Here is a 24711-nt window from a genome sequence, read left to right as displayed (position 1 = left end):
GCGCTGTACGGCCTATAATTCGGGCAATATATATCAGTAACTGCAGCTAAAATATCTGTCGCATCTACCAGTTGATGTCACAGACAGAAATCTGAGAAATCTTACAATGTACGAGGCAGTATCACGATTTTTATGCGTTGTGTCCATAGAAGAGCGTGTAAACGATGGCAACATGCCGGAAGCGTCGTCTGTAGTGCTGTGGCAAAAACCGCATTTCCTCCGTGACGCTATTGCGCCGCCCTTGCACGATGCGGCGGCCGAGCAGTTTCTCCTCAACTACTTCTCTCTCTGTAATTGAAGGTCAGGGAATTTTCTTGTGGGAGTGATGTCTTCCATTATTCCTCTCTTGGTTAGAACTGTTCAAAACTGAAACAGCTTGTTATCGAGCATTGTATATATCACACAAAATGATGCTTTTTCTCACACATTGAAGCACCAATTTTTTGTTCATACACCTATAGTCGGATACAACTTTAGAAGCCTGCTGCATTTCCTTCTCAAAGGCGGATGAACACCAGCCTGCACCAATGGGCGCACACTCCAGACTGATGTCATGAGCCAGGCGGCCGGTGAGCCCACCTTCGGAGACTGCTGTGCATGAGCAGGACTACAGGAGAACCTCGTTCATACGGAACACACTGGCTCCTATGCTTGCAATGAAGAGAAAAAAAACTTAACCCAATAGAGCTATGTGTAATACGATCCGGTTAATACGTTCCCAGAAAATATGATTATCCAGCAGCAACATTCAGCATTATGAAACACTGCGGTCATATGATACGTTCTGCAGCCAGAAACTCTGATTCAGGTGTGAAAAAAGGGCCCTCTCGTGTACTTGTGAAGCGTTAAGTGGAAGACTGCTGCCACGCGGTGACGACGGCTTCTCCGAAGTGACTAATTTCGCCCCTGTGCATCCTCCGCGTCTTCTCCAAGTTACTCGATCGTCCCCTCCATGTCTTCTCCACAACTGCTCGATCGCCCCCTCAGACATTGCCTCAGCTCTCTGTCAACCACACACCGACCCGAAGGGAGGCGGCCACACTTGCCATCAAAATCTTCACCGAAAGAATGGAGGCTGTCGTTCGTCCAGTCTGCCATGGTTTGGTACGACACCTACGGAAATGCACGTGCCGCCGCCGCCACTACCGCCGCTCAACAATGCGCCGCACCACGCAACAATAGCAACGCCGCCATTGTGTGCAGTGTATATGGCCTATAGGACGTCATTTCCTCCACACTTTTCTCCCAGAGAGCGTTCATTTTTGGGTTGCTCCGCCCATCGCGCAGCACAGTTCCAGTCGCAGTTCGTTTTTCTCTGGCTGGACAATTCTGCCTACCCGCGGGTAGCCAGAACCTGCCAGGGCAAATTTGTTCTGGAAGCTATCCAGAAGGTTTCTAGCTATCAGATGGCAAAGAGAGACGATGCGCGCTCGCTGCCATCTTTGTGAGGACTCGAGAGATCACAATGCAGGTGCCTGGGGACTTCACCTTCGGTTGCCATTACGCCTGGGTACTGACACGAAAATTTCACTTGTTTTTTTGTGTCAAATGAAAGGCCAAGCCTTCAAGAGCCCAGAAAAGATAGTGCTATGCGCGAGTGCACCCTGAAATAGTAATTACAGTATGTTTTTAGAAGCTAGTTTCGATTCCTACTGTACCCTGACGTCACAAAATGGTACGAGCTTCTCGTCACGTGCTCGCACAATATATAGTGATGTTTCCATGGCTGCTCTACACCATGGCTCCATAGGTGACACACAAGCAGCATTTTTGAATGTTTTGGTGATGAACAAGCGGTCATCTTGAAAGTTTTGGTACCTGACGTCACCACAACTAGCCAGACTGCTGCGTAAAGTCACCATAATTAGTACTGTAGCCTGACGTCATGCTAGTGTCAATGTCGGTAGGTGCGCCATAGAAAAATTGACTTTAATATAAAAAAACGTTATCAGCAGTAGCTGATCCTCACACTTGCTCAGAGCTGTCTCTGCATGCAGAAGATTTGTATGGCAGAGTAAACTCGACTTCGAAAAAAGGTGTCAGTACCCCTTTAAAGCCCGTTCCGCCATTCTAGATGGTGCTTTTACGAGTGGCGGCGAACATACTGCCGCATGTCTCAAGTTAAGACAGAACCCAAACTGATCAGCGCGCGTGTGCAACGTAGTAGGCGATAGCCGCGAGCTGCTGTCGCTTTCAGGGACGCTTATCAATTTCACAAGATTCCGCATATCGTGTTCTACTGCGATTGTTACATGCAGTGCGGAGAGTTGAGCTTGTTAAGCCGTTAGCGGCGTCATAGTTTTCTTCACGGATGGGGCGAGTCGTGCCTGATCGTATCCCAATTGTGTATGCTCGAGAATATCACTTCAGCTCTTCGGCAAACCTAGCCCCATATTTGCAAGTGGCAATGAAGAAAGAACCAACGCTCATGCGGGGCAAACTTCGGTTTCCTGCCATAGTGGTAGCGTTTCTTCAGGTTTACGCTGCTTGTCCCAGCGTTCGATTTTGCGATGTCCAGGTTGTCTTGGGATATCAAGACATGTGACCACGATGCTGTTTCCTGTCAGGAACTAGGTGGCTGACCTCTGGGTACCAGCGATATGCCAGAAGTTCGAAAATCGAAGAGTCCCTCTATGTTTTTTGAGAAATAAATGTTTTTTGCCCTTGCACTTCAATATGAGCTTGTCAGCCTCAATTGTTACTGGATTCGGAACCTCGTATCAACGAGGTTCTACTGTAATTATTTAGTCGCAGAGGGAATCGGCTGTTGTGCTTCAGTAGTCCGGGCGGCGCCTCTCCGGACTTCTTAAGTTGTGTCTGACTATAGTTATGTCTTGAAGGGGTTCGCTCTATGCCCGGCAGGTGATGAAGCCTGGCTACGGTTCCAGCCACACACAGTCATTCGATGCATGGGTCAACGTCCCTTTCTCGTAGTGCGAGTAATTACAGCTCTGACGTGTTTGGACAAAGAAATAAAGCAATGGGCCAAGTGAACATGCAACACTTAGTTGCTGCACGAGCAGTAACGTGAAAACGTCACTTAGAGGAATAGTCCACTCTATGCAAAACAAAGGGTAAGCTTACTCCTTTCATAGATCAGAGGTGGCCCACGGCTCCTTCTGGTTACTGCTTCCTCACCGCATGGCCTGTTCGTTCCCGCCCCCAGTCCCCATTAAGGGAAGGCAATCGAAGCACAGGCGCTCTCCCACATCATGTAGCTCCCTGCCCTACGAGGTGATGCAGGTAACTATATAAAATAACCTCACCAGTTTTTGCTTCTATGAAAAGCATGGACACTGCACCAGGCTTGACATAATTGCCAGACTTGTGATGTCACTGGCCTAAACATGTTCAAAAGGCAGAAGCAGATAACAGGTAGAATGCCTTCTCGCCGTCCTTCTTTGATTGTCCACTTGACTCAAGGATGGCCAACTCAGCTTCCAACAGGATACTCGTTTTCGGGTGTGGAAATGCTATCACCTTCTGTAAAGTCGTTTTCGCCGCATGGCACGTGCATCCGGCAGGTTAGTCATAGCGTGGTTAGTTTCGCCATCGAGAGAGAGATGGTGCGGTAGGCGTTTGGTTGCACGGTGGCGCTGCATGACGGGAAGTGAGGTGATCCGGGTGCTTGTGATGGGGGTTTGGCAGCGTGTGTGAATGGACGTCTCCTGCGGTGGGTCCATGGGGACGATACCACAGCTCGTTTCCCGCAGGCCCCTCGTGGTGAATCAAACGTCGGCGACGCCACGCTTGCGGTACCTTGTATATGCGTTATGTTTAGGATTGTGTGAATATTCGAGCACTTCGAATATTCAAATGAATATTACAGTTTTCAAATTCGCTTCGACACGAATTTAAATTCTAGAAAATTTCGAAGTATTTGAAATGAACAAATAGACTTAAACCGCACGTAACCCCCTGTAAAGGCAGTTTCACTGCAGTGGAGGGATGCTATATCATCAATACACCTATCCAGGGAAAATCTGCACTGCCGTAAAGCCACACTTCGAAGTTAAATGAACATACAGTAAAACCTCGTTAATTCAAAGTCACTTGGACTGTGAAAAGGCTTCTAATTAAGAGGGTTTTCGAATTAACCAAACAAAAAACCGGGATGCAAGGAACTTTGAATTACTGAAAGTAATCAGAGGTGGTTGTTTGCTGTGCCTGCTAGATTGCGGTTCCAAGGGTTATTTTTTCCAGCATTACCCAGTCCCAATTTTGCCGCTAAACTGGGGAAACGGCCGGCCTCGCTGCTGCCAGCGCAAGAAAAACAAGAAAGGGAAAAAAAAACGGTCTCGTGGTCAACTGAAATGTGCACCTGCAGAAAAAAAAAAAAAAAAGATGTGCTTCACTGCAACACAGTGGTGACACGCAGGCAACATGTCACCTACTCCTCGCAGCGTCAGCGCGTCAAGATGCGACCATTCGCCCATTTTTTCTGGTAAAATGAAGAATTTAATAATGACCAGAGTGACGAAATTCGCGATGCGTTCTGGCTGGGAAACATGATCATTGAAGATTTCTAAGTGAGTTTTTGAAGTAGGTGTTCCAGGCAAGAACTTCACCAGCAGAGCAAGTGCGCAAATTGCTGGAGCAACTGCCAATCAGAGGTTCACATACATCGCGAATTCCTTCAGATCGTCCTTTACTCATTTCTTTATTTTCCCAGAAAGAATTGATGAATCATGACGCGCTGACGTTGCAAGATGAATGCGACATACTGCCCGCGTGTCACTGCTGTGTTCCAGTGAACCAAGTCTTCTTTTCAGCAGACGTACATTTCAGCTGACCACGAGACCACTTTCTTTCTTTTTCTTTTTTTCTTTTTTTCTTGCGCTAGCAGCAGCGAGGCTGGGGTGCCTCACTTGTCACTCATTAGTATCGCTACATTGCATTGCCTTGCGGCTCCTAAGGGCCATCATTTCTGAGGATTTGTGGCTAAATCGGGATCGGGAATTGGCACATGGCACCCAAAGTTTTCTAATTAACCGGGCTGGTACTGAGCTCCGCTTCAAATTATTCACTCGGATTTACATTGCAAAATACGGGACCGCAGAAATCCATGGAATTATGCGGGATTTCAGAATAACTGAGATAGAATTAATAGGGTTTTACTGTATTACCCTCACATCGATTCATCATTTTTTAAGTTTAAAAGCTTGTTATAATGGCTTATATGCTTTAAGTATAGTAAATTTTAAAACATAACGTATTTTACAGGTTATCACTTGCATTCTACCAAAAGTCAAATCCTGCTACTACTCAAAGTTGCTTCCACCTCCCTTTGAACAAAAAAAAAATGACATTTGCATATGCCTTGTTTCAACTTTAAAAATATTGTGCAGGTTAGTTGGGTCATGACAAATATGCTCATTTTTCTTTATAATATGTAATATATACTATTCGAATTCGCTTCGAAATTATTCGACCAAATCCCTATTCGCTTCGGACCTAAAATTTACTATTCGCATAAGCCTAGTTATGTTGCTTGTGTTTGTTATGTTGTTTGTGTGTTGTATTGGCATTATGTATCTGGTTATTTAGCGTGTTACTAATTATTTAGTAGATTTGGCTGGTGAGCTCGCCGTTGTAAAAGCTGTTTAGTAAATATCTGCATGTTCATTTGCCCGACAGCGTGACTGTGTCCGTGTGTTCCATGAGTGCGGCTTTCATTTAGACCCCACACGGGAGGTGTACTTGCAGGCCTATCAACCACTGAGTAGGGAAAAGTCTTTGGCTGTTTGACCCATCTGCTCTATCTTGCTACCGTATTTGCACGAATATAACGCGAGTTTTTTTCCAAAAATTTGCGAGTTAGAAAGGCGCCTCGCGTTATATTCGGGTTCATGACACAAAATAACACAAATATAGCGCGAAATTTTTTCGAGCTTTTTTTTCGAGTGGCAACACGTGGATAACAATCATTTCGGAATAACTTCGCCTCCGTACGCCTCGCGCTCGCTCGTCGCTGTGTTCGGAACACACTTTCTTCCGCACTGCCTGTCATAATGAACAAGCGGAATCAATATACTGCCGCGTTTAAAAAACAGGCGATCCTGCTGGCCGAAGAGAGGGGCAATTCGAGTGCGGCGGAGCATCTCGGAGTGACGGAGTCAACCGTTCGAGGTTGGAGGAAGTGCCGTGACTGCATCTTCCAAGCTGCACCGACTCGTAAGGCGTTCCGTGGGCCCAAGACCGGCCGTTTCCCGAAAATCGAAGAGGACCTGGCAGAATTCGTGCGCCAACGTTGCGGCCATTTTCTGCCTGTCAATGCCGAACTCGTCTAGATCAAGGCAAGAGAACTTGCACGTGAGGCCGGCATGCCCCGTGACACCTTTAAGGCCAGTCGCTCGTGGGTGCAGAAGTTTACGCGTCATGCGGGATTCTTGCTTCGCCGAAGGACTTCGATTTTCCAGAAGCTTCCGGCCGAGTAGGAAGAGAAACTAATTGAGTTTCAGCGCTATGTAATTAAGATGAGAAGAGAGAAAAAGTACCCCGTAGGCCAGATCGGAAACGCGGATGAGACGCCAATCTTTTTGGACATTCCGGCTGGCTACGTGATCAACGAACTCGGCACCAAGGAGGTACGCGTCCACACAATGGGCAACGAGAAGACTCGGGTGACGGTGATGTTGGCGTGCACGGAGGACGGGCATAAGCTGCCGCCTTTTCTCATATTTAAAAGGAAGACGCTCCCAAAGAACGAGACAATCCCGCCCCGGATGTACGTCAGGTGTAACGATAAGGGCTGGATGGACAGCACCATGATGAAGAAGTGGATCCGTGTTGTGTGGGGAAGACGTCCGGGAGCGCTCCTCAACACTCCAGCTATGCTTGCACTAGATGCATTTAGAGGCCACTTGACCGATGAGGTCAAGGAAGCACTCCGCAAATCCAACACCGACCTTGTTGTCATTCCCGGAGGAATGACGTCGCAGCTCCAGCCACTGGATGTCTGCATAAATAAGCCCTTCAAGGATCTCGTACGACGGGAATACAAGCAGTGGCTGGAGGCTAGCAATCGCCAACTGACTCCATCGGGTCGTATGAAGCGAGCGTCAGTGAGCGAGGTCGCTCGATGGATTCATAATGCTTGGGAGGCGTTGCCGTCGGCAATAGTGTCATGGGCATTCCTGAAGTGCTGCCTCTCGAACAGTCTGGACGGCACGGACGACGACACGGTTTTCACCGACAGCGATAAGGACTCAAACAGCGAGGAAGAATAATCAGGCGAGCTGGTGGTTCTAGCATTTTCGACGGTTGTAAATGTAAATAAAGCTCTGCACGTGACCACTTTTTGACTGCTGCTTACAGTCGCATCACTTCGCGTTATAATCGTAATAAACTTTTCTTTTTTTTCGTCCAGGCCGATAGTACCCCCCTCGCGTTATATTTGCGGTCGCGCTATTTACGTGCAAATACGGTACAGTAAAAGCTCGTTAATTCGACTCTCATTAATTCGGAAAATCGGTTAATTCGGACTCGTCATCTGGTCCCTGTAACTATACGCATCACTCTATGAGACTGGGCGCTCGTTATTTCGGACAGATTTGACCGCAAATCGGATAATTCGGCGACTTTCGGGCCGCTGGCGAGGCTCGCAAACGAAAAAAGAACAATTCGGAACAGAGGTGAAGCTCAAACACAGCATCGCCATGGACATCAATTGTCGACTTGGCTTGACTTGAGACTGGTTGAACGCCTTTTCTTCGCGTGTGCTTTGTTCCCGTTGGTGTGCTGCATCGTTGAACGTCGTTTTATCGAGGAACGATTCAGTATGGCTCCTTTAGCTTGATTGTTGCTGGTGCTTTTGTGCTGACTTTTCGTGTGAACGCACTCTCCGCCGATGGCAACGCCGGCGAAGCGGCCCAAGTACGAGGCGAAGGACTTCACCACCAAAGTAGAAATTTTGCGTGCCCTGAAAAATGGGCTCTGCCGACAAGAAGTTGCTCCTGTGCCATGACGTCGGCAAACAATACGACGTGAGTCTCCTGAGCGCAGTTAGCATTCTTGCGTATGTGTGGCAGAACACGCCTGCGCACGCCATTGCCAACTGTTTCAGGCACAGTGGCTTTGTTGTACCCGACTCCAGCGATGCCGAAGTGTCGCCGGACGACGGTGCCGACGTTGGGCAGGATTTCGGAAGTGTTATGCCTGATGCAGTGACACTAGAGGATTATATCGGCATTGATGATGGCGTTGCCACTGCCGGCTGTCTGACTGATGAGCAAATCGTCAAGGAAGTGATGCATGGCAACAAATCCGAGAACGAAGAGCCTGAAGAGGAGCAGCCACACCATGAGCCACACGGGCCCCCTCGCACTGTGAAGGAAGTCGCGGAGACCCTCGTCGTCCTTGAAGAACTTTGTTTTGGCACTGCAGACAGCATGCGAGCTGCTGAGCACCTTAAAGGCCCCAGAAAAATTGTGTCCGCGCGAATTTCTGCTCGAAAACAGACACGCATCCGCGATTACTTTGTAAAGTAAAGGTATGCTGAAAAAACTCTTGCATTTAATGTGTTTATTTCCACCATTCGATAATTCAGACATTCGGTTAATTCGGACATTTTTTTCCGGTCCCTAGAAATCCAAATTAACGAGCTTTTACTGTATTTGACTCCAGGAATCTAAAACTACTGGTGTGACAGCAGCCATGGGACCTTGCTAAATTTCTTCAGCCCCTAGGCTTACAAACTGTGACCTCGTGGCATTTGCGCAGCCACGCCAAGCGAGAGTTGGCACTGTGCCCCTGAGGTGGTGCCCGTGGCACCGCCTGGCAGGAGCGAGGTTACGCGGGGCCATGAGGAGGGCAGCTCTTTCCCTTTTCAGGTTTGGTACGGCTGTGGGCATTCGGCTTTTGCGGGAGGTCCTGTGGATGCGATACCGCAGCTTGCTCCTGCGGACTCCTGGGGTGATGCGAACATCGGCGGTGCCCCGTTCGCAGTACATTGTATGTGTTATGTTGTTTGTATGTTGTATTGGCATTATATTGGGTTATTTGGCATGTTACTTGAATTATAAGATTCAGCTGGCGGGCTCATCGTTATGTAAAAACTGCTAATAAGCGTCCATGTGTTTGCTCTATGATGGCCTGAGCTGCATACGTGTGTTATATGAGCGTCTTTTTCGAGATCCCACATTGTGCAGTAACTTGGGAATGCCATGGTACACAACAGCATTCTTCATGGCAGGCTGATAAGCCGAAGAAAAAATTTGGACCTGTAGTTGACCAGAAGGTATAGTCTTTTGGCTGTTCAGAGGGGAAAACATCGCCTCTGATGTCCTCCTAAGAAAGGCTTGGAGTTACCGAGGCCATCATCGGCAGTGAGCATTGCTAACTGGATGACTCGGTACATCTTCACTCCCATTGTAAATGAAACAAGGACACCAGAAGAAGAATGATGCAACACATGACACAACACACTAAGAGCCACATAACTGACTGCATGCATCTAAGTAATCCAAACTATACGATCAGGAGGACTTAATGTTTCCTACATCTGCTAGTGAAATACTAAGTTTAATGTAGCTATTTAGTTGTATTATATATCTCATTTGCACTTTAGCTGCCTCTTTTTGTCTACTTTGTTCTAGCCATCACTAACGAATGTTTTTTTTATGTTCCCAATTGCCTACCAGTAAAATGTGTGGTAGGTGTCCTGTGCACTCAGTAAGATAGACAGGAGCGCCGACTCCGCTCGTCTGGAAGGGACACATTTTGCAATGCCGCTTCAAGCTTCGCGGCGTGTTCGCCAGATGGCGCTACGAATGGAGAAAAGAGGCGTGGGAGAGACGCCGTCCTCGAGCAGAGCCACGGGTGGGGACTCCGTCTGTCGTTGCTATAGCAACGGCGCGAGCGCGTGCTTGGCCGCGTTCGCGGGTCTGCATGCCTATCCGTGTTGTCATCTGCTCCGCACATGCTGCATGCCTGCTACCAATTCTTTTCTGTAGAGCGCATAGCTTTTGTCACAGATGGGGCCACACGAAGAGCGGAATCTTCTCTCGCCCTTTGCCATAATCACATTTACAGCCAGGAAAAAAACACTTCATTGCCTCCTGTCCGGTCGCTCCATGTTGTTATGCCAGGGCTCCCAACCCAAACTTCCTTGCTTCGGCAAGGCATTCAAGCTGGTAGAACGTCTGACGCAAGTGGTGTCAACATCGATAGACTGTCTGATGCAACCAACATCAACACCAGCGAGGCGCCATGCAACCCCCGGCAACTCCTGCGATGCGTCTGACGCAACCGACGCAAATTTCTCACGCAACGTGTGGCAAGCCCTCTCATCCACGGATCCGATTCCAGCCAGCAACCAACGGCGGTTCCTGATTGGAGGCTTCGAATTACTGGCTGATGCAAGGAATTGGCCAGGGTTATAAAAGAACCAAGCTGCGCGGAGAGGGGGACAGCGAACGAAAAAATCCCGGGTCGTCGTCGCACCTGAGTGCGAGCCCCATAAGCTGTCGGCCCCAGTGCCGAATATGTAACGCCTCTGTTTATATGTATATAAATTTGCCTTAACTCACCGTCGCCTTGTCTGCTCCGTCTATCAGCTCTGCGCAGATGCAGCCGCTAGCTGAGACACCCGATACCCAACAATGTCTTCACACACAAGTACCAAGACACCATGTTTTTTCGAGTATGAAGAAGCACCCTGCAGACACGCTAAACAAAGGATGTAACACGAAAATGTCCAACCAACACTACCGCGCAGATGTCCAGACGCGGAAAACAAGTGTACTTCTTAGAACTTTTTGTTGGGCTAGTTGGTACATGCTTACTGAAAAACCAAAAAGACGCGTACCATCAAGGACGCCCTTTCTGTCCTGTCTTACTTTTTTTCCTTGATGGTACGCGTCTTTTTGGTTTTTCAGTAAGTGTACTTCTGCTCTGCCGTTTTTGTTCAGCATAATTTTTCGTCTGCTTTCACTGAAGATATGTTACAATGTTTTGCATATGCAGGGGTGCAACAGCCAGAATTGGATTTGGAGCAATTTATGGAGCAGCAAAATGTTGCTTTTGGAGCACAAAAATCCAAACTTGGAGCAGGTTGAGAAAAAAAAACTGAATTTTTTAGCCCGAAATCCCAAATTTGGAGCAGTATAACAAAGAAGGCTTACTTTTAGAAAAGAAAACAAAAATACGTAAAAACCATTCAACATCAGCTAGTTCGTGCACAGTGCACGTGAACACTGCTATTTCAATAAAAGCAGTGTGTTGAGCAACTTCACAGTGCGAACAATGACTAAGTTCACATTAGCATTTGCAGGACCTGTCAAAATATTCGACAGGCACTGGAAATGCTAATGTGGACCTGCGAATCTGTATATTTGGGAGATTCGTAAAGCAGGAGCAAGTGGGGTTATCGAAAAAAGAAAACTGGCATACGCTTTTGTCTATTGTTTCTCAAAGCCGCAGAAAGACCATACACAGCAGCTCTAAATGATTGCCAATAATTTTTTAGACGTCGACGATCACACTAGTACACGGCGTGTAGTCATTACACGGTGTGTACACAAATGAGTAATTAAGGAACAAAACGTGCTGTGTCCCTGACAGCTAGTACTAATAGCCCCTTCTAAATCCCAGTATGCTTTTCCGCAGCACACCAGTGCACTGCGGCAAAAGTGGCTTAAAAAGCGTTCTGCGCGCAAAAAAACAATCAAACAGGAAATTTGAGAACTACTGTCCTTTTCTACTGCGATAGCAACTATATGGACACTCTCGACGAGTTTTTGCCGTCATCTCCCGTATAAAGTCCAAATTGATAACATACCCCTGTCCATAGTATGTTCTACCATGGGTAGAAGCGCGCGAGTGCGTGTGACGAACGCGGCTGAAGCAGATATCAAACGAGCCAGCCGATCTCCATCGCTCGGAGGGTGCATGCGATAACACCACTCCGCTCGGGAAGCCTGCCATCGAAGCATAGAGGAAACGCCCCGCCCGTCTTGAACGAGCACGAAAACACTCGAGAGGCGGGCGCGGGGGGGGAGGGGGGGTGGGGCTGTCGCAGCAACTTTTGAACTTTGATTCTAAGGGTGCGGTCGCGATCGCTGGCGCGCCCGCTATCTCGGCAGCCATCAGAGGGCGGCTCGTATTTCCTGCTACGTGCTGCGCTCTCAATGCGAAGACACTGTGCAGAAAGAGCATCTTTCCCTGGAAACACTGTACTCTCTTACACCAACGTTTTGCAGAGTTACGCGAGATCAGATACAAAAGAGTTTGCTGCAAGCCTCACTTCGTATAGCATTACAATTTGTTGCTATCGCATTCATTGCTTCGTCCTTCCGGTGAAACTGACTTTTTCCTTTTCTTTCGCGGGGGGTTTGGGTCTGCGCTTCTGCATTGGATGACGATGCCCACACTGCAGATGACCAACGCAGCCTCCATTTCTCGCTCAAATTTGCGCACCTGGGAAAATTTTAAGCTGGTCGGGCATTTTGGCGCAGCGTGGCGCAATTTTAACCAATTTCACGCTTTTGGCTCAGCTTGGCGCAAAAATAAGGAATTTTATCAAATTGGCGCAATTGGCGCAGCTGTTGCATCCCTGCATATGTGTATAAAAAGCGGTACGATGTTTTTACTTCATATTTTAGTATCAGTAGGCATACATACGCGTTTTTTTGTCATATTGAGAATGCCGAGCGAACGGGTTTCTAGCAGACGACACGCTCCGCGCAGACCGTTCCCTGCCACCGCCGCCGCCACCGCCGCCGCCGCCGTCTTCCTCCAATTGGCGCATGCGCTCATGAGCGCAGGTGTTGAATGATTTCTATGCGCTTCAACAGATGGCGCTACGCGTTGCGATCAGCGCCGGGAGAGGAGAAAGCATGTGCAAAAGCGTGAAGAGGAGCGGAGGGGGAGAGCAAAGGAATGAGTTAGACCGCCACGTCCTGCGTTGCACGGTTTGTCCTGAGTGAATGCGTGGGGCGGCGGTGGAGTCGGCGCTCCTCTCTTATCTTACTCCGTGGTCCTGTGTTACTGTGTCTACTGTGCTACTGACAGTAGACTAATTCTCTTGCAAGAACAGATTGTTTGCCCACTCATCTTTCCCATAATACTTCCTTCTTTTAAGCCTATGAGGCTTGTGAATAAGTAAATGTAAATGTATCATGGTGTTTTTCATGCAATGTTGAGCAGTTCATGTTAACAGAAACCTACCACTTCTCATACAACAGTGGTTTTAAACTGAAGCGCACACCTTGCCATTATCGGCACTGTCCAGGTCTTGAGCAGCAAGTGTCCACACCACGGTTCCTTGGGGGATGTCTTCAGCCACAGACAAGTGCACAGGGTCCTCCGGAAAAGTGGGCGCACAGTCATTCACGTCTTCCACTTGAATCTGCACATCAGAGAGCAAACCACATTAAACAGTGCTGGATGTAAGAACAGCACAAGAAACAAAGACTAGTGAACTGACTTTCAGCCACATTGCAGCTGAATGCGTGTATCTAATCAAGTCTTACTTAATTGTGCCTTCTAGTCGACTGACGAGCTGTGTGGCGCCTGCCAGAGGTGAACACCGAAAACCGGCTGACACATCGCAGCTGCTATCACTTGCCACCAGCAAGACGAGCTACACTACTTGCCTCGCCCACAGCACAAGGAAACCTGCCATGGATCGAACAAGAAAGCAGCAGGATGAGCAGCTGAATGCTTGTGCCTAATCGAGTCACCTTGTTGTCCCTTTTAGGTGAGTGTACCATACTCTTCTACATCACTCTCGTAAACTGGTTAGCTTCAAATCCCAACCGTGTGGGAATTTGTTGTGGGTGTTGACATATGCTCGAATAGGCTGTTTTTCTGTTTGTCGCAAATAAATCGAGATGCGTTGTCTCATATGGTTTTGTGTAGGGAAATCTACACATAAGCTCTGCATGACCGGCCGATCAACGCTGGTATTGTTTTGCCTTGCACACTTGCTACGTTGTTCTGGGAACATTGAAGCAAACCCAGGCCCGGATAAGGTTGACCAACACCTCACAGCAGTCAAGAAACTGGTGCCCTTGAATGAAAAATTTCAGAAAGATGTGACAGGGAAGGTAAAGGACATTCAATTGAGTGTCACTGAAATAAAGCGGCGCATCTCCAAACTTGAAGAAAGATCAAATACCATGATTGACCTTCATAAATAAGTTGAAGATATGGGACTACGCCTCAACAATTCTTAAGATAAGCTACACAGTATAGAGTTCAAACAAATGCAACAGTGTAACATGGCTGTTCATGACCTTAATAATCATACGCACCGCAATAATTCGATTTTCAAAGGTATTCCTGAGGCTTCTTCGGAAACTGCGAAAGACACTGAAGTGCTCCTCAAAGAATTTGTGACCAAGAATTTAGGTTTACCACCAGGAAAAATAGAGTGTGCCCATAGGTTAGGCAAACGTAAAAGGGGACCGCGTTCGTCTTATCATTGTAATGTTTCCGAACTTGAAAGATAAAACCAACCTTTTCATAAATGCCTTCAAGTTGAAGAGCCTAGAACAGTATGTATCAATCGATCAAGATTTTGGCCCAGGGTGCAGCAATAAGAAAGAAACTCAGGGATTTTGCATGGGAAAATAAAAAAATACTAGAGAGGTATAAATTACTATGCGATAGGCTTGCTTTTAACAAAACCATGTACCGTATTTATTCAAATATAGGTCGACCTTTTTATCCTGAAATGTTACCCATAATTAGCTATCGACCTATTATCAGACAAAAAAACACTCGACCTATAGACCAGAACACAGCGAATTTTATGCGCATCGCCATATTTGCATCACGCGTCGTGCCATCTATCGCACACGCGACGAAACAACACGCGTGGGCTGCCACGCCAGCAGACGCTACACACAGCAAACGTGAAACTCCCAAAACTCAGCCCGTCAGAGAGCGTGTTTCGCGTCCTTTCTAGCCTGGACATTTTCGCTGTTTTTATTGGAACATCAAGAACACCTTGCTCGTGCAAGTCTACAATGTATACAGTACGTGCTGAGCAGGCTGCGGTACCAACCTCGTCAGCTACGTACGCTGTTACATTTGTAAAAAATGTCCTCACTGTAGTACTCATGAGTCGTAATTGCAGTGCAGCTCGCAAAAGAGTGAAACTCCCCATATTACAAGTTGTGCACAAAGCTTTGTGAAAGCTCATCATTTCAAGATGCAATGCGTAATAATTAGAGTACGCTTTACGGGTAGTTTCGTGGAACGTAATTTTTGTTTTACGAGCGCTCTTACATAATGCGTCTTGCTCACAAAAGAGTGCTATCAGGGAGTATCACCTTCAGTATCGTTCCTCGATCCCTTTTGGAAGCTATCTGCGCTATTTTAATCTTGTAACGATGGTGCTTTACAAGCGAAACTGTGCTATTAGTTAAGCCGATAGTGAAGTGGGCGGAATCCAGTTGTCTTCTATTAAATATGTGCTGTGTAAATATGTTAAAAATTTAGCTGCTCAAGTTAGCGCTACCCCTGTGACATAAATGACACTGGCGTGAATACTGTTTACTTACGTGCCCATATATGTATTATGTGCAGCTGGATGCGTCGTGTCCAAATAAATCTGGGGACATCAAAAACTGAAATTAAAACACGAGATTCTGGCCAGCTGTTGAGGAACACCGTACCATTTATTACCTTTTGAAAACGAGATCTTGAAGGTGTGGATGCCATCAAAAGCACTAAAGCTTAATACTACGTTGAAAGTGGCAAATCATGCTGATTGCTTGTGCTTGAAAGCACTACCTTGCACTACATTTTCGTCAAAGGAAATGCTCAAAGGTATGAAGTGCACCCTCACACAAAGCTCGCGCCTGCTTTCAACCCAGCTGCGTGTCACGCACATTAGGTTCGTAAAATAAAATAGGTGGGCATCACACTGCAGAATACACGCAGTTAGTGTACTTACTCGCGCATTTTCACTCGGCTCCTAGTTTTTCTGCTCGAATCACAGTTATCCACTCGGGGCGAAGCTGAAAACACCGCACCGGCACTATTCCCATGGCGCGTCGTGATCGTCGCAGACAACGCTAAGTAATATCCAGGGGCGTAGCCTTCATGGGGGGGGGGGGTTGAAACCCCCCCCCCATGAAGTTTTTTAGTTTTGCTTGTGTATATATACACGCACACATACAAACACACGCATGAACATACATAAAGTATGGTTGAACCCTTCTCGAAAAAAGATTTCTGGCTACGCTTGTTGTTGCACTGCTTGTTTTGGCAACCAAAGACGACACAGTAGTGCCCAGACGACCTCTTATATGCTGAAGCGGCGTGAACAGGTGCTTTTTCGCACTTTAAAGCCTCAGAACTGCAGCTTGCCCCGTTTACTTGGTGCAACCCGCTCGCGCCTTGGCAGTCCGGCAAGCCCGGCGTCTGGGTGCGAGAGTATCCGCTCGGCGCGCCAGCAGCCTGGGTACGAGACAGGCGTGCTCTGGTGTATATTCGCGATCAGTTTTAGCAAAAGTACCTAGCTAACTAAGTTCTTATGTCGCATCTGCCGTTTTTCAAGTGGCGCCATCTACACTCATACATTACATGTGTATACTTCCAGTAAACTGAAGAACCACAAAAAAAGGTAAAGGAAAAATAGCATTAGGAATTTTAACGAAAACTTTCGGAGATCACCGAGAATGTTGCCGGCTACAGTTCAGACTCGGCCACTGTTGCTGCACACGCCAACACACTCAGCCATCTTTTGTTCATGAATAAAACTATGGACATGAGAACGGCATCATCCATGGAACAATAATCACTGCATGTGATTCTGTTGTCGCCAAGTGTTCAAGGCATTAAATAACTAAACAGATGCAGCACACTTGCACGACGACTGACAAATAAGACACGCAAAAAACAACGCGATCATACAGCTGTAGGCACAGAAGCACTTCCAACGAGGATGAGCTCTTGACAGCTCTTGATATAGCTCTTGACAGCAAACACAGATCTCCTTACTCTTGCTAAGTGCATTAAATACGTCATAGGTGCCATCTTCGAACAGCAAATACATTTTAAATGTCAAGCTTTTGCTAGTGGGATTCTGAAATGTCACAGGTTTCACAAAAGATATGGATCGACCTATATTTGAATAGCCTTTTTTTTTCATTCCTCGGAGAGCACGACATATTGCCACACGTGCTTCTCTTGCTATTTTTATGTAACGCGTAAATGCATTGCGCTTGTTATTTTTATGTAACGCACTACATGTTGCACCCATAGCCACTGCACAAGGCAGCGGCTACACGTGCAATGGACCAGTTACATAAAACTAACGAAAGAAGCGCGCCTGGCAATATGGGGGTCGACTATATTCGTGCTCGACCTCTTTTTAAGTAAATACGGTACTGTGTTGATCCACTGAGTAATCAAGTTTGCACCCTACTGAAGGCTGATAGCCCCAATACGACACACTGATTTGAACAAAGCTTAGGTAGACCTTTGTCAATCTTAGCATCGAACTTCAGGAGCCTATTCCACAAGCAGGACCATTTTTGTGCTTTTCTTGAGACGTGTTTTGCCGATATCGTTCTAGGAAAGGAAACATGGCTGTCTGGTGTTGTGTAGGTGCGCTGTCTATGTCTAAAAACTTTACAACTTCTCCAAAATAGTAGAAGGCAACTTGATAGCCTCGCAAACTTCATATGGTGTAATGTGATCTTTTTTGTTCTTATTTAAGTAAAGTGCCAATGTGTTTGTACTTGAAAAAATGTGCTTGTATGTTTTCTTTTTTTGTTAATTTCTCCTCACTATTTTTTTTTCTTTTTCTATAGACTGTACTAAATCACTGTCTTAGATTGTCCACCTGTTATAATCCCTCTGGGATTGACAGTATGCATAAGTAATAAATAAATAAATAAATAAATAAATATGTAAAGAAGACAGAATGGCCTCAAACGGCAGAGGAGTGTTAATCGCTACATGAAAAAATATGGACACACATGTCATTGTAACTGACACATGCCTTGAAATTTTGTGGGTTGCACTTCGCCCATCTGAAGCTGTAACTTGTGCTGTCGGAGTCTGTTACCGCCCGCCAGATTCAACAGACGATTTCCTGGAGTGCCTAAATGAATCCCTTAAACATTGCAGAAGCATTTTCTAATTTCCCTTATTCTTTTGGCCAGATTTTAATTATATCCCCATACTGACTGGCAGGCATGCATGGCTCTCGGTGGCACAAGAAAACAAGAGTGTCAGAATTTTCTTCATGTGCTTTCTTTGTCTAGCTTAAGTCAAATATGCCCATGCGCGAGAAATTTATTTTGGATCCCTGGTCACTACTGATCCAAGAAGTATGTTTGTTAATGTGTTAGAAGGCATCAGCGATCACAAAACCTTACACTGAGAATTTAAACTTTTCAGAGAAAGAAACATGTGAGAGAAGGAAAGCTATCTTTGACTAAGGGCAAGCAAATATTAACGCAATATTAAGTCTACTCTCTTCTTTTTTCTATTTATTTTTTAAGCTCTTTCAGCAACCATGATGCAAACAAAAATTCGATACTCATCCACAACAAACTTATCTTATTAAGAAAAAAATACATTCCTAAAGTCACTATAGCCGCATCAACACGAAGCAAGTGGTTTACGACTCATGTAAAACATTACATAAACAAAAAGAAACGATTATACAGTACCCACAAGTCTGAAGACAACTGGAAGCATTACCATGAACATGTGCAGTTATGTAGAACTGAAGTCAAAAGAGAAAAAGACAAATAGTGAAATTTCATCTCGAATCGAATTCGAATCGAATAGTGCCGAACAGTGGCCGAAAATATCGAATATCAAATCAAATATCGAATACCAAAGGTTTTATTGAAAATTTAAAGAAGGAACAACAGTAATGTTGTGCTTCATCGTCATGAGTGCTCCAGACCCAAAAATCTTCGGGCACCCTTCACAGCAGTGTTTCAACTGCGCGTCGGAACAATGGGAGTTTCTGAACGAGTGGTGTTGTGCGGCAGCAACGCAGTGTGAACAAGTTTTCACATGTGAAGCCATTCGCCGAAGGTTTCATTGGACAAAGTCTGGACGTTTTACGGCGTTTGCGGCATACGTGACCGAAGTACGCAAGAAGTCCGTGCTTTCGTTTCGGAAGCAAAGCTGCGACAGGCTTGACAATTTTCTCGTGCGTGTTTTTTTACGCGCTGAAATTTACATGATCTCCTTTAAAATAAACATGCGCTCGCCTTTGAACCAGGATATCAGTCAAAGTTTTAACGATGGACCGACTGTAACGACGTTAGTGTTACTTTTAGCCACCTTACCCTAACCAGGTTGCACCACTGACCTTGCCACGTTTAACTATTCGAAACTTCCAATACTAGCTATTCGAAAGTCAAATCGAATGATTCGATTAGGAATTATTCGATTCAAATTCGAAACTCGAATATTCGCACACCCCTACAAATTTTATAACTATGACACCTGAAATATGTTAAAAACCAACAGTTGTAACCGCGTTGATGTTGCAATGGCTGATGCCGAGAAGATCAGGCATACCATAAAGGGGATCTATGCCTTCCAGATGTTGCTGGCAAAGAACCCATCATCAATATCTGAACTACAGTGGAACCTCAATTATACATAGTCCTCTGGTTTTGTGCCGACCCGCATTTTACGAAGAATCAGTTTGGTCCCGGCGAAACCCCCGTAGAAATAATGTCTTAAAAAACTCGATTATACGACGCAATTTTAAGCCGACCCTGGATCGTATGAGAACTCTCCGATACCGTCCAAAAAAAAAAATACCCTTTTTACTTTAATGTAACGCCAACCAAATATTCACGGGTGCGAGAAAAACTTATGTGCCCCCCAGATGACAATTAGAAAAAAAAAAGAGAATGAGATGGGTATGGTCTGCCTTTTTAGAATGCAACATTTATTCTCCTGGCAGTTCATTTTCTTCTGTGATCCAATTTTCCTGGCTTTAAGGTCACTTCTGGGTACGCCTCGATCGCATGCGTACCCAAGGCCATTACCTAGACTAGGTCGATCTACATGGAGCAGGTAAAGTCAGTCAACAAGCTCGAGATCCAGATTTTTTTTTACATTTTCAGCCCGTGGAAACTTTTCCTGGCCATCATGCAGCTGAAGATCTTGTCCCTTTGTTTGCGGCATTTGCAGTCACAGGCCTTGAGCACGCAACAGGACGTGACACAGCTATCTTCAGCTTGCAAAATAACTTGACGTGAGCGGTCATAACAACAGCGGCACATCACCAATTGCACTTCGCAAGGGAACAAATACGACGTGGACAGCTCAGTCATGCATAAAATCGTCCTACTTGAACTTGACACAAAACGTGCTCCATCAATGGCGATGACACTGTATCTGACTCTTCTGACGGGAGGCTGCTGCCACTGCGGTTTTGGTTGCGATTTTACGTGCAGGGAATTTTCAGACTCCATTTATCCGAAAAAAGATGCGCGTTAGATTAGATTTTTTTTTAAGTTGAGAATAAAGATTTGCTCACACCTCCTTCAATTAAATGCTTAGCTGCCATTTTCAAAAATAATTTGTTCTACCTTCCTCAGAGAAGTGCAGGGACTTGCCATGGGCTTATTCAGGCAGTCTGTGTATCCTATCGCAATCAGCATGTGCAAGCCATAGCTCCGTCATCACCCTTGCCCAAAGTGCCCCTTAAATACTCTCGTTCAATAAACAGTTCATGCATTGCTTTCTTAACACCGGTGTGCATCACATCATTCGAAACTAAACGAAACATAGTGGCAGAAGTGCGAAAATGGATCATTGAGGAATGCCTGTGTGCCTAGGACCTGCAGTGGTTATTAGCTACAAGCCACTTGAATCAAGAAATGGAGGGAGTGCCTGAGGCCACCAGAACCCCTGCGTCTAACGGGAGGCGATGGCCAAACTTGGAAGCTGTTCAAGCAGAAATTCGAACTCTTTTTGCAAGCAACTTCAATGACCAGCAAGCCAGCATCAGAAGCAGCAAAAACGGTGCTGTTCCTCAGCGTCACCGGTGAGGAAACAATAGAAGTGTTCAATTTTTCGTTCGCCGAAGGGGAAGACAGAGAGGACTACCGATGGTCATCAGAAAGTTCAAAGAGTATCGCATCGAGCAAATGAACGAAGTTCATGAACGGTATGTATTTCGGTCCCGAATGCAGGGCGAAGCAGAACCATTCGAACAGTTTCTTCCGTCCCTGAAAAAGCAGGCCATGTACTGTAACTTTGGGACCAGCACGGATGAGGATTCATCACCAAATCGTATTTGGCACGAACTCTACAAAACAATGACAAAAAATGCTGCAGGAGAAGAAGCTAATAGTCGACAAAGCCGTGGACTTGTGCAAGGCAGCTGAAACATCAGCACGTCAGAATTATTTCTGGAGTCGAACGAAGAATGAATGTGAAGTCAATGCCATCACTGCGAGCAGAACCAGAACAAAGCCACAAGTGTCCAGGCCTGTATCAAGATGCAGTCGATGCAGCAACTGCGCTCACGCCCCTTGATGTTGCCCCGCCTATGGCAAGACATGCCGTTCATGCGGAGAACCCAACCACTTTGCTTCGTGCTGCAAAGCAAAAGTCGAAGCTGATGAAGTACAGCACAATGATAACTTCGATGTACTTGATGTAGCCATCAGCAGTGTCAGCAACGAATGCGACTGGCGCGTGAAGGCCAAAGTTGGTGGGAAGGAGGTGACGTTCAAGATCGACACTGGCTCCCAGGCGACCCTGGTGCCTATCTCGCTCTTTCAAAAGTTTAAAGTAGGCGTACTCAATCCCAGCAGCACCCTTCTGCGGTCGTACAAAGGTGGCATCATCAAACACTGCGGCAAGTGTAAAGCACCTGTGCAAGTGGGTCAGCGAAAAATCATCATAGAATTCTTCGTTGTGAAAAAGGACCACCATGCCATCTTGGGCCTGCAAGCCAGCGAACAGCTAGGGCTACTTCATCGCGCTGTGGAATCCATCATGACGGCACTTTCTAGAGAAGTGGCTAGGCAGTTCCCGCAGCTCTTTCAAGGGACCGGGTGTTTACGACACGAGTACAAGATACGGCTGATCAAAGATGCTGTGCCCATTGTTCAGGCAGCCCGGAGGATTCCCACTGCCTTACAGGAGCCTTTACGTGCTGAGTTACAATGAATGAAGCGGGAAGGAATCATCAAGAAGGTCAGCAACCCGACCGATTGGGTAAGCCCTCTAGTAATTGTTCATAAGAAAGACGGCAAAATAAGCGTTTGCATGGATTCCAGGAATATCAATGTTACCCTCAAGAGAGAGCACCATCAGATGCCACGCCGGGAAGACATCGAGGTGGAATTGGCCAGTGCAAAGATTTTTAAAGGCGATAGTCTTTCTTGGGGAACTTAAACGCAGAAATTTTGGTCTGTCTTTCTGTTTGTCGGCACGTCACTCAATTCAGCCACCCGGCCAAAGTTGAACCACTTGCCCAAGGGCCAGCCATCTTGAACGGCTGACTAGGTTCATACTTGTGTACATTGTTCATCAAAAAGCAAAACTTACGCATATCTGAGGCGCTACACCACTAGGTAAGTATTAGGTGGTGTGTTCCTTTAATAGAAAATACATAGATACGTAATTCTAGAGACCCTAGTTTCTTAAGCTGCGCTGAAAATGCGAAATCGCAGGTGGATGGCTGAAACTAGCCTTCCTCCGTGCCCTCTGCACGAGCTCATTGTTGTGTTCGGTTTCGGTTCAGTATTGCACTGTACGAATGCCATGGGGCGCCGCTCTGGCATTCCTGTTTTACCCAGGCGACGTGTAAATAAAAAGAGTGTGTGGAGAGTACTCGTTGAGTGCGGACGTTTCTTCTGCTTCGGCGCTTCGCGCCAAACCGCGTGTTCGGGCTGCCTAGCGTCCCCGCCGGTCGCGTTGGTCACCGCCGGTCTTCGCCTGCTGCTGCGCCGGGACTACCAGCCCGCAACACAGCACTCATGTTTCCCGACGTATTGCCAGATGGCGTCCATATCTCACACAGCGTCTCTTCTATCGTCTTTAGACGACATTTGCAGTGAAGCACGCAGATACGCGGCCAATTTTTTCCCATCTAGACGTAAAATCCGGCTTCTACCAGATCCTGCTTGATGAGCAATCTCCTAAACTTTGCATTTTCGCAATGCCGTTCAGTCGGTATTGCTTTTTACGGCTTCCTTTCGGGATTGCATCCACCAGTGAGGTCTTTCAAAAACCACTGAATGAGGTATTCGACAATGTCCCTGGGGTACGGGTGTACGTGGATGACGTTCTCATTTGGGGGACAACCAGAGAAGAGCATGATGAGCGTCTAAGACTTGCACTAAAAGCAGCCGAAGGCGCAGGCCTGACACACAATATTGCAAAGGCACAAGCCCTAGTCCAGCGCTAGTCGAGAGCGTAAGAAATATGCCAAAACCACGAAACAAGCAGGCAGTACAAAGGTTGCTTGGTGTGGTAAACTACTTTAGCAAGTACTTGCCATCTCTAGCTCTGTGAACACAAGTTCTGTGCGACCTTCTAAAGCAAAATGTTATTTTGAATGGACGGCCAACCACGAGAGAGAGTAGAGTGATATATGTAACAAGCTCACGAAAGCACCACTACTAGCCATTTTTGACACAGAGAAAGAAACAAAAGTGACATCAGATGCGTCCCAAAGCTGCATTGGTTCGGCATTGCTTCAGCATCACGGCGAAAATTGGAGACCAGTTGCTTACACGTCTAAAGCGCTGACAGAATGTGAACGATATTCACAGATAGAAAAAGAAGCGATGGCTCTTGTGTTTGGTTGTGTGAAGCTTGACCACTTCACATTGTGGGGGTGCTATTACCCCCTGTAAAGTCATTTGTGCCTCATGGCGCACACGCGGTTGGCGAATTAGCCACAGCTAGCATTAACAGCCGCCGAGCGAGATGTGGCACTGTCTTCGTGCAATGTAGGCTTAGCGCGGCAGCGCCACCTGAGAGGTTAGGCCAGCGTACAGGAAATAGCAGCGAGCCTCTTTAGGGTTTGGTTGCGTGCGTGGATGGACGTCTTCTGCGGTGGGTCTGTGGGGAACGATACCGCGGCTCGTTTCCTGCGGAACCCTTTAGGGTGAGTCGAACGTCGGCGACACCACATTTGTGGGTACATTGTGTGTGTTATGTTTTCTGTGCATTGCATTGACAAGGTTATTTAGCAAGTTAACTACTTGTGTATCAGATTCGTCAGGCAAGCTCGCCGTGATGTAAAAGTGTTTAATAAATTTACACGTGGTAGTTCTTTGATGGCGTGAATTGTCTCCATGTGTGCCGAGAGCGCGGCGATCTCTCTTCAGACCCTACAACATATGGTCGTCCTGTCTTGCTTGAAAGCGACCATCAGCTGCTGATATCTATATCAAAAAAAGCCATAGCGGACATGCCACCCAGAGTGCAGTGGGTTTTCTTGAGACTGCTCAAATATGATTATTAGAGGTCTGCGAATATTCAAAAGTTTTGAATATCAGTCGAATATTACATTTGCAACAATCGTATTTGATTCGAAAACCGTGTATAACCTCCAATTTTGCGCCTTTACGGTAAGCGCATGAGCGGTCGAACAGTGATTAGTACCACGACTTCTGCGCAAGTGCGATGATGCCTACACGGAAAAGCATCGGAAATACACGGGGCGTGATGACGGCTACCGACGAATGCGCTGTGGCACTTCTCAGCCACAAACCTATCAACGATAAGCATCTTAAGGAAACTAAATTA

The 24711-nt window shown here is 46.5% G+C and overlaps 1 protein-coding gene across 1 annotated transcript in view; it reads right to left on the bottom strand.

Moving 5' to 3' along the window:
* LOC119382397 (protein dachsous) overlaps positions 1 to 24711 on the bottom strand; it is a 466009-nt gene that overhangs the window by 234969 nt on the left and 206329 nt on the right. The window contains exon 14 of the mRNA XM_049412138.1: positions 13208 to 13348. Within this exon, the coding sequence (XP_049268095.1) occupies positions 13208 to 13348 (141 nt within the window). The remainder of the gene's footprint in view (positions 1 to 13207; positions 13349 to 24711) is intronic.

This window comes from Rhipicephalus sanguineus, chromosome 2 (assembly GCF_013339695.2).
Source record: "Rhipicephalus sanguineus isolate Rsan-2018 chromosome 2, BIME_Rsan_1.4, whole genome shotgun sequence".
Taxonomy (NCBI): domain Eukaryota; kingdom Metazoa; phylum Arthropoda; class Arachnida; order Ixodida; family Ixodidae; genus Rhipicephalus; species Rhipicephalus sanguineus.
This window is presented reverse-complemented; position numbering and strand designations above follow the sequence as displayed.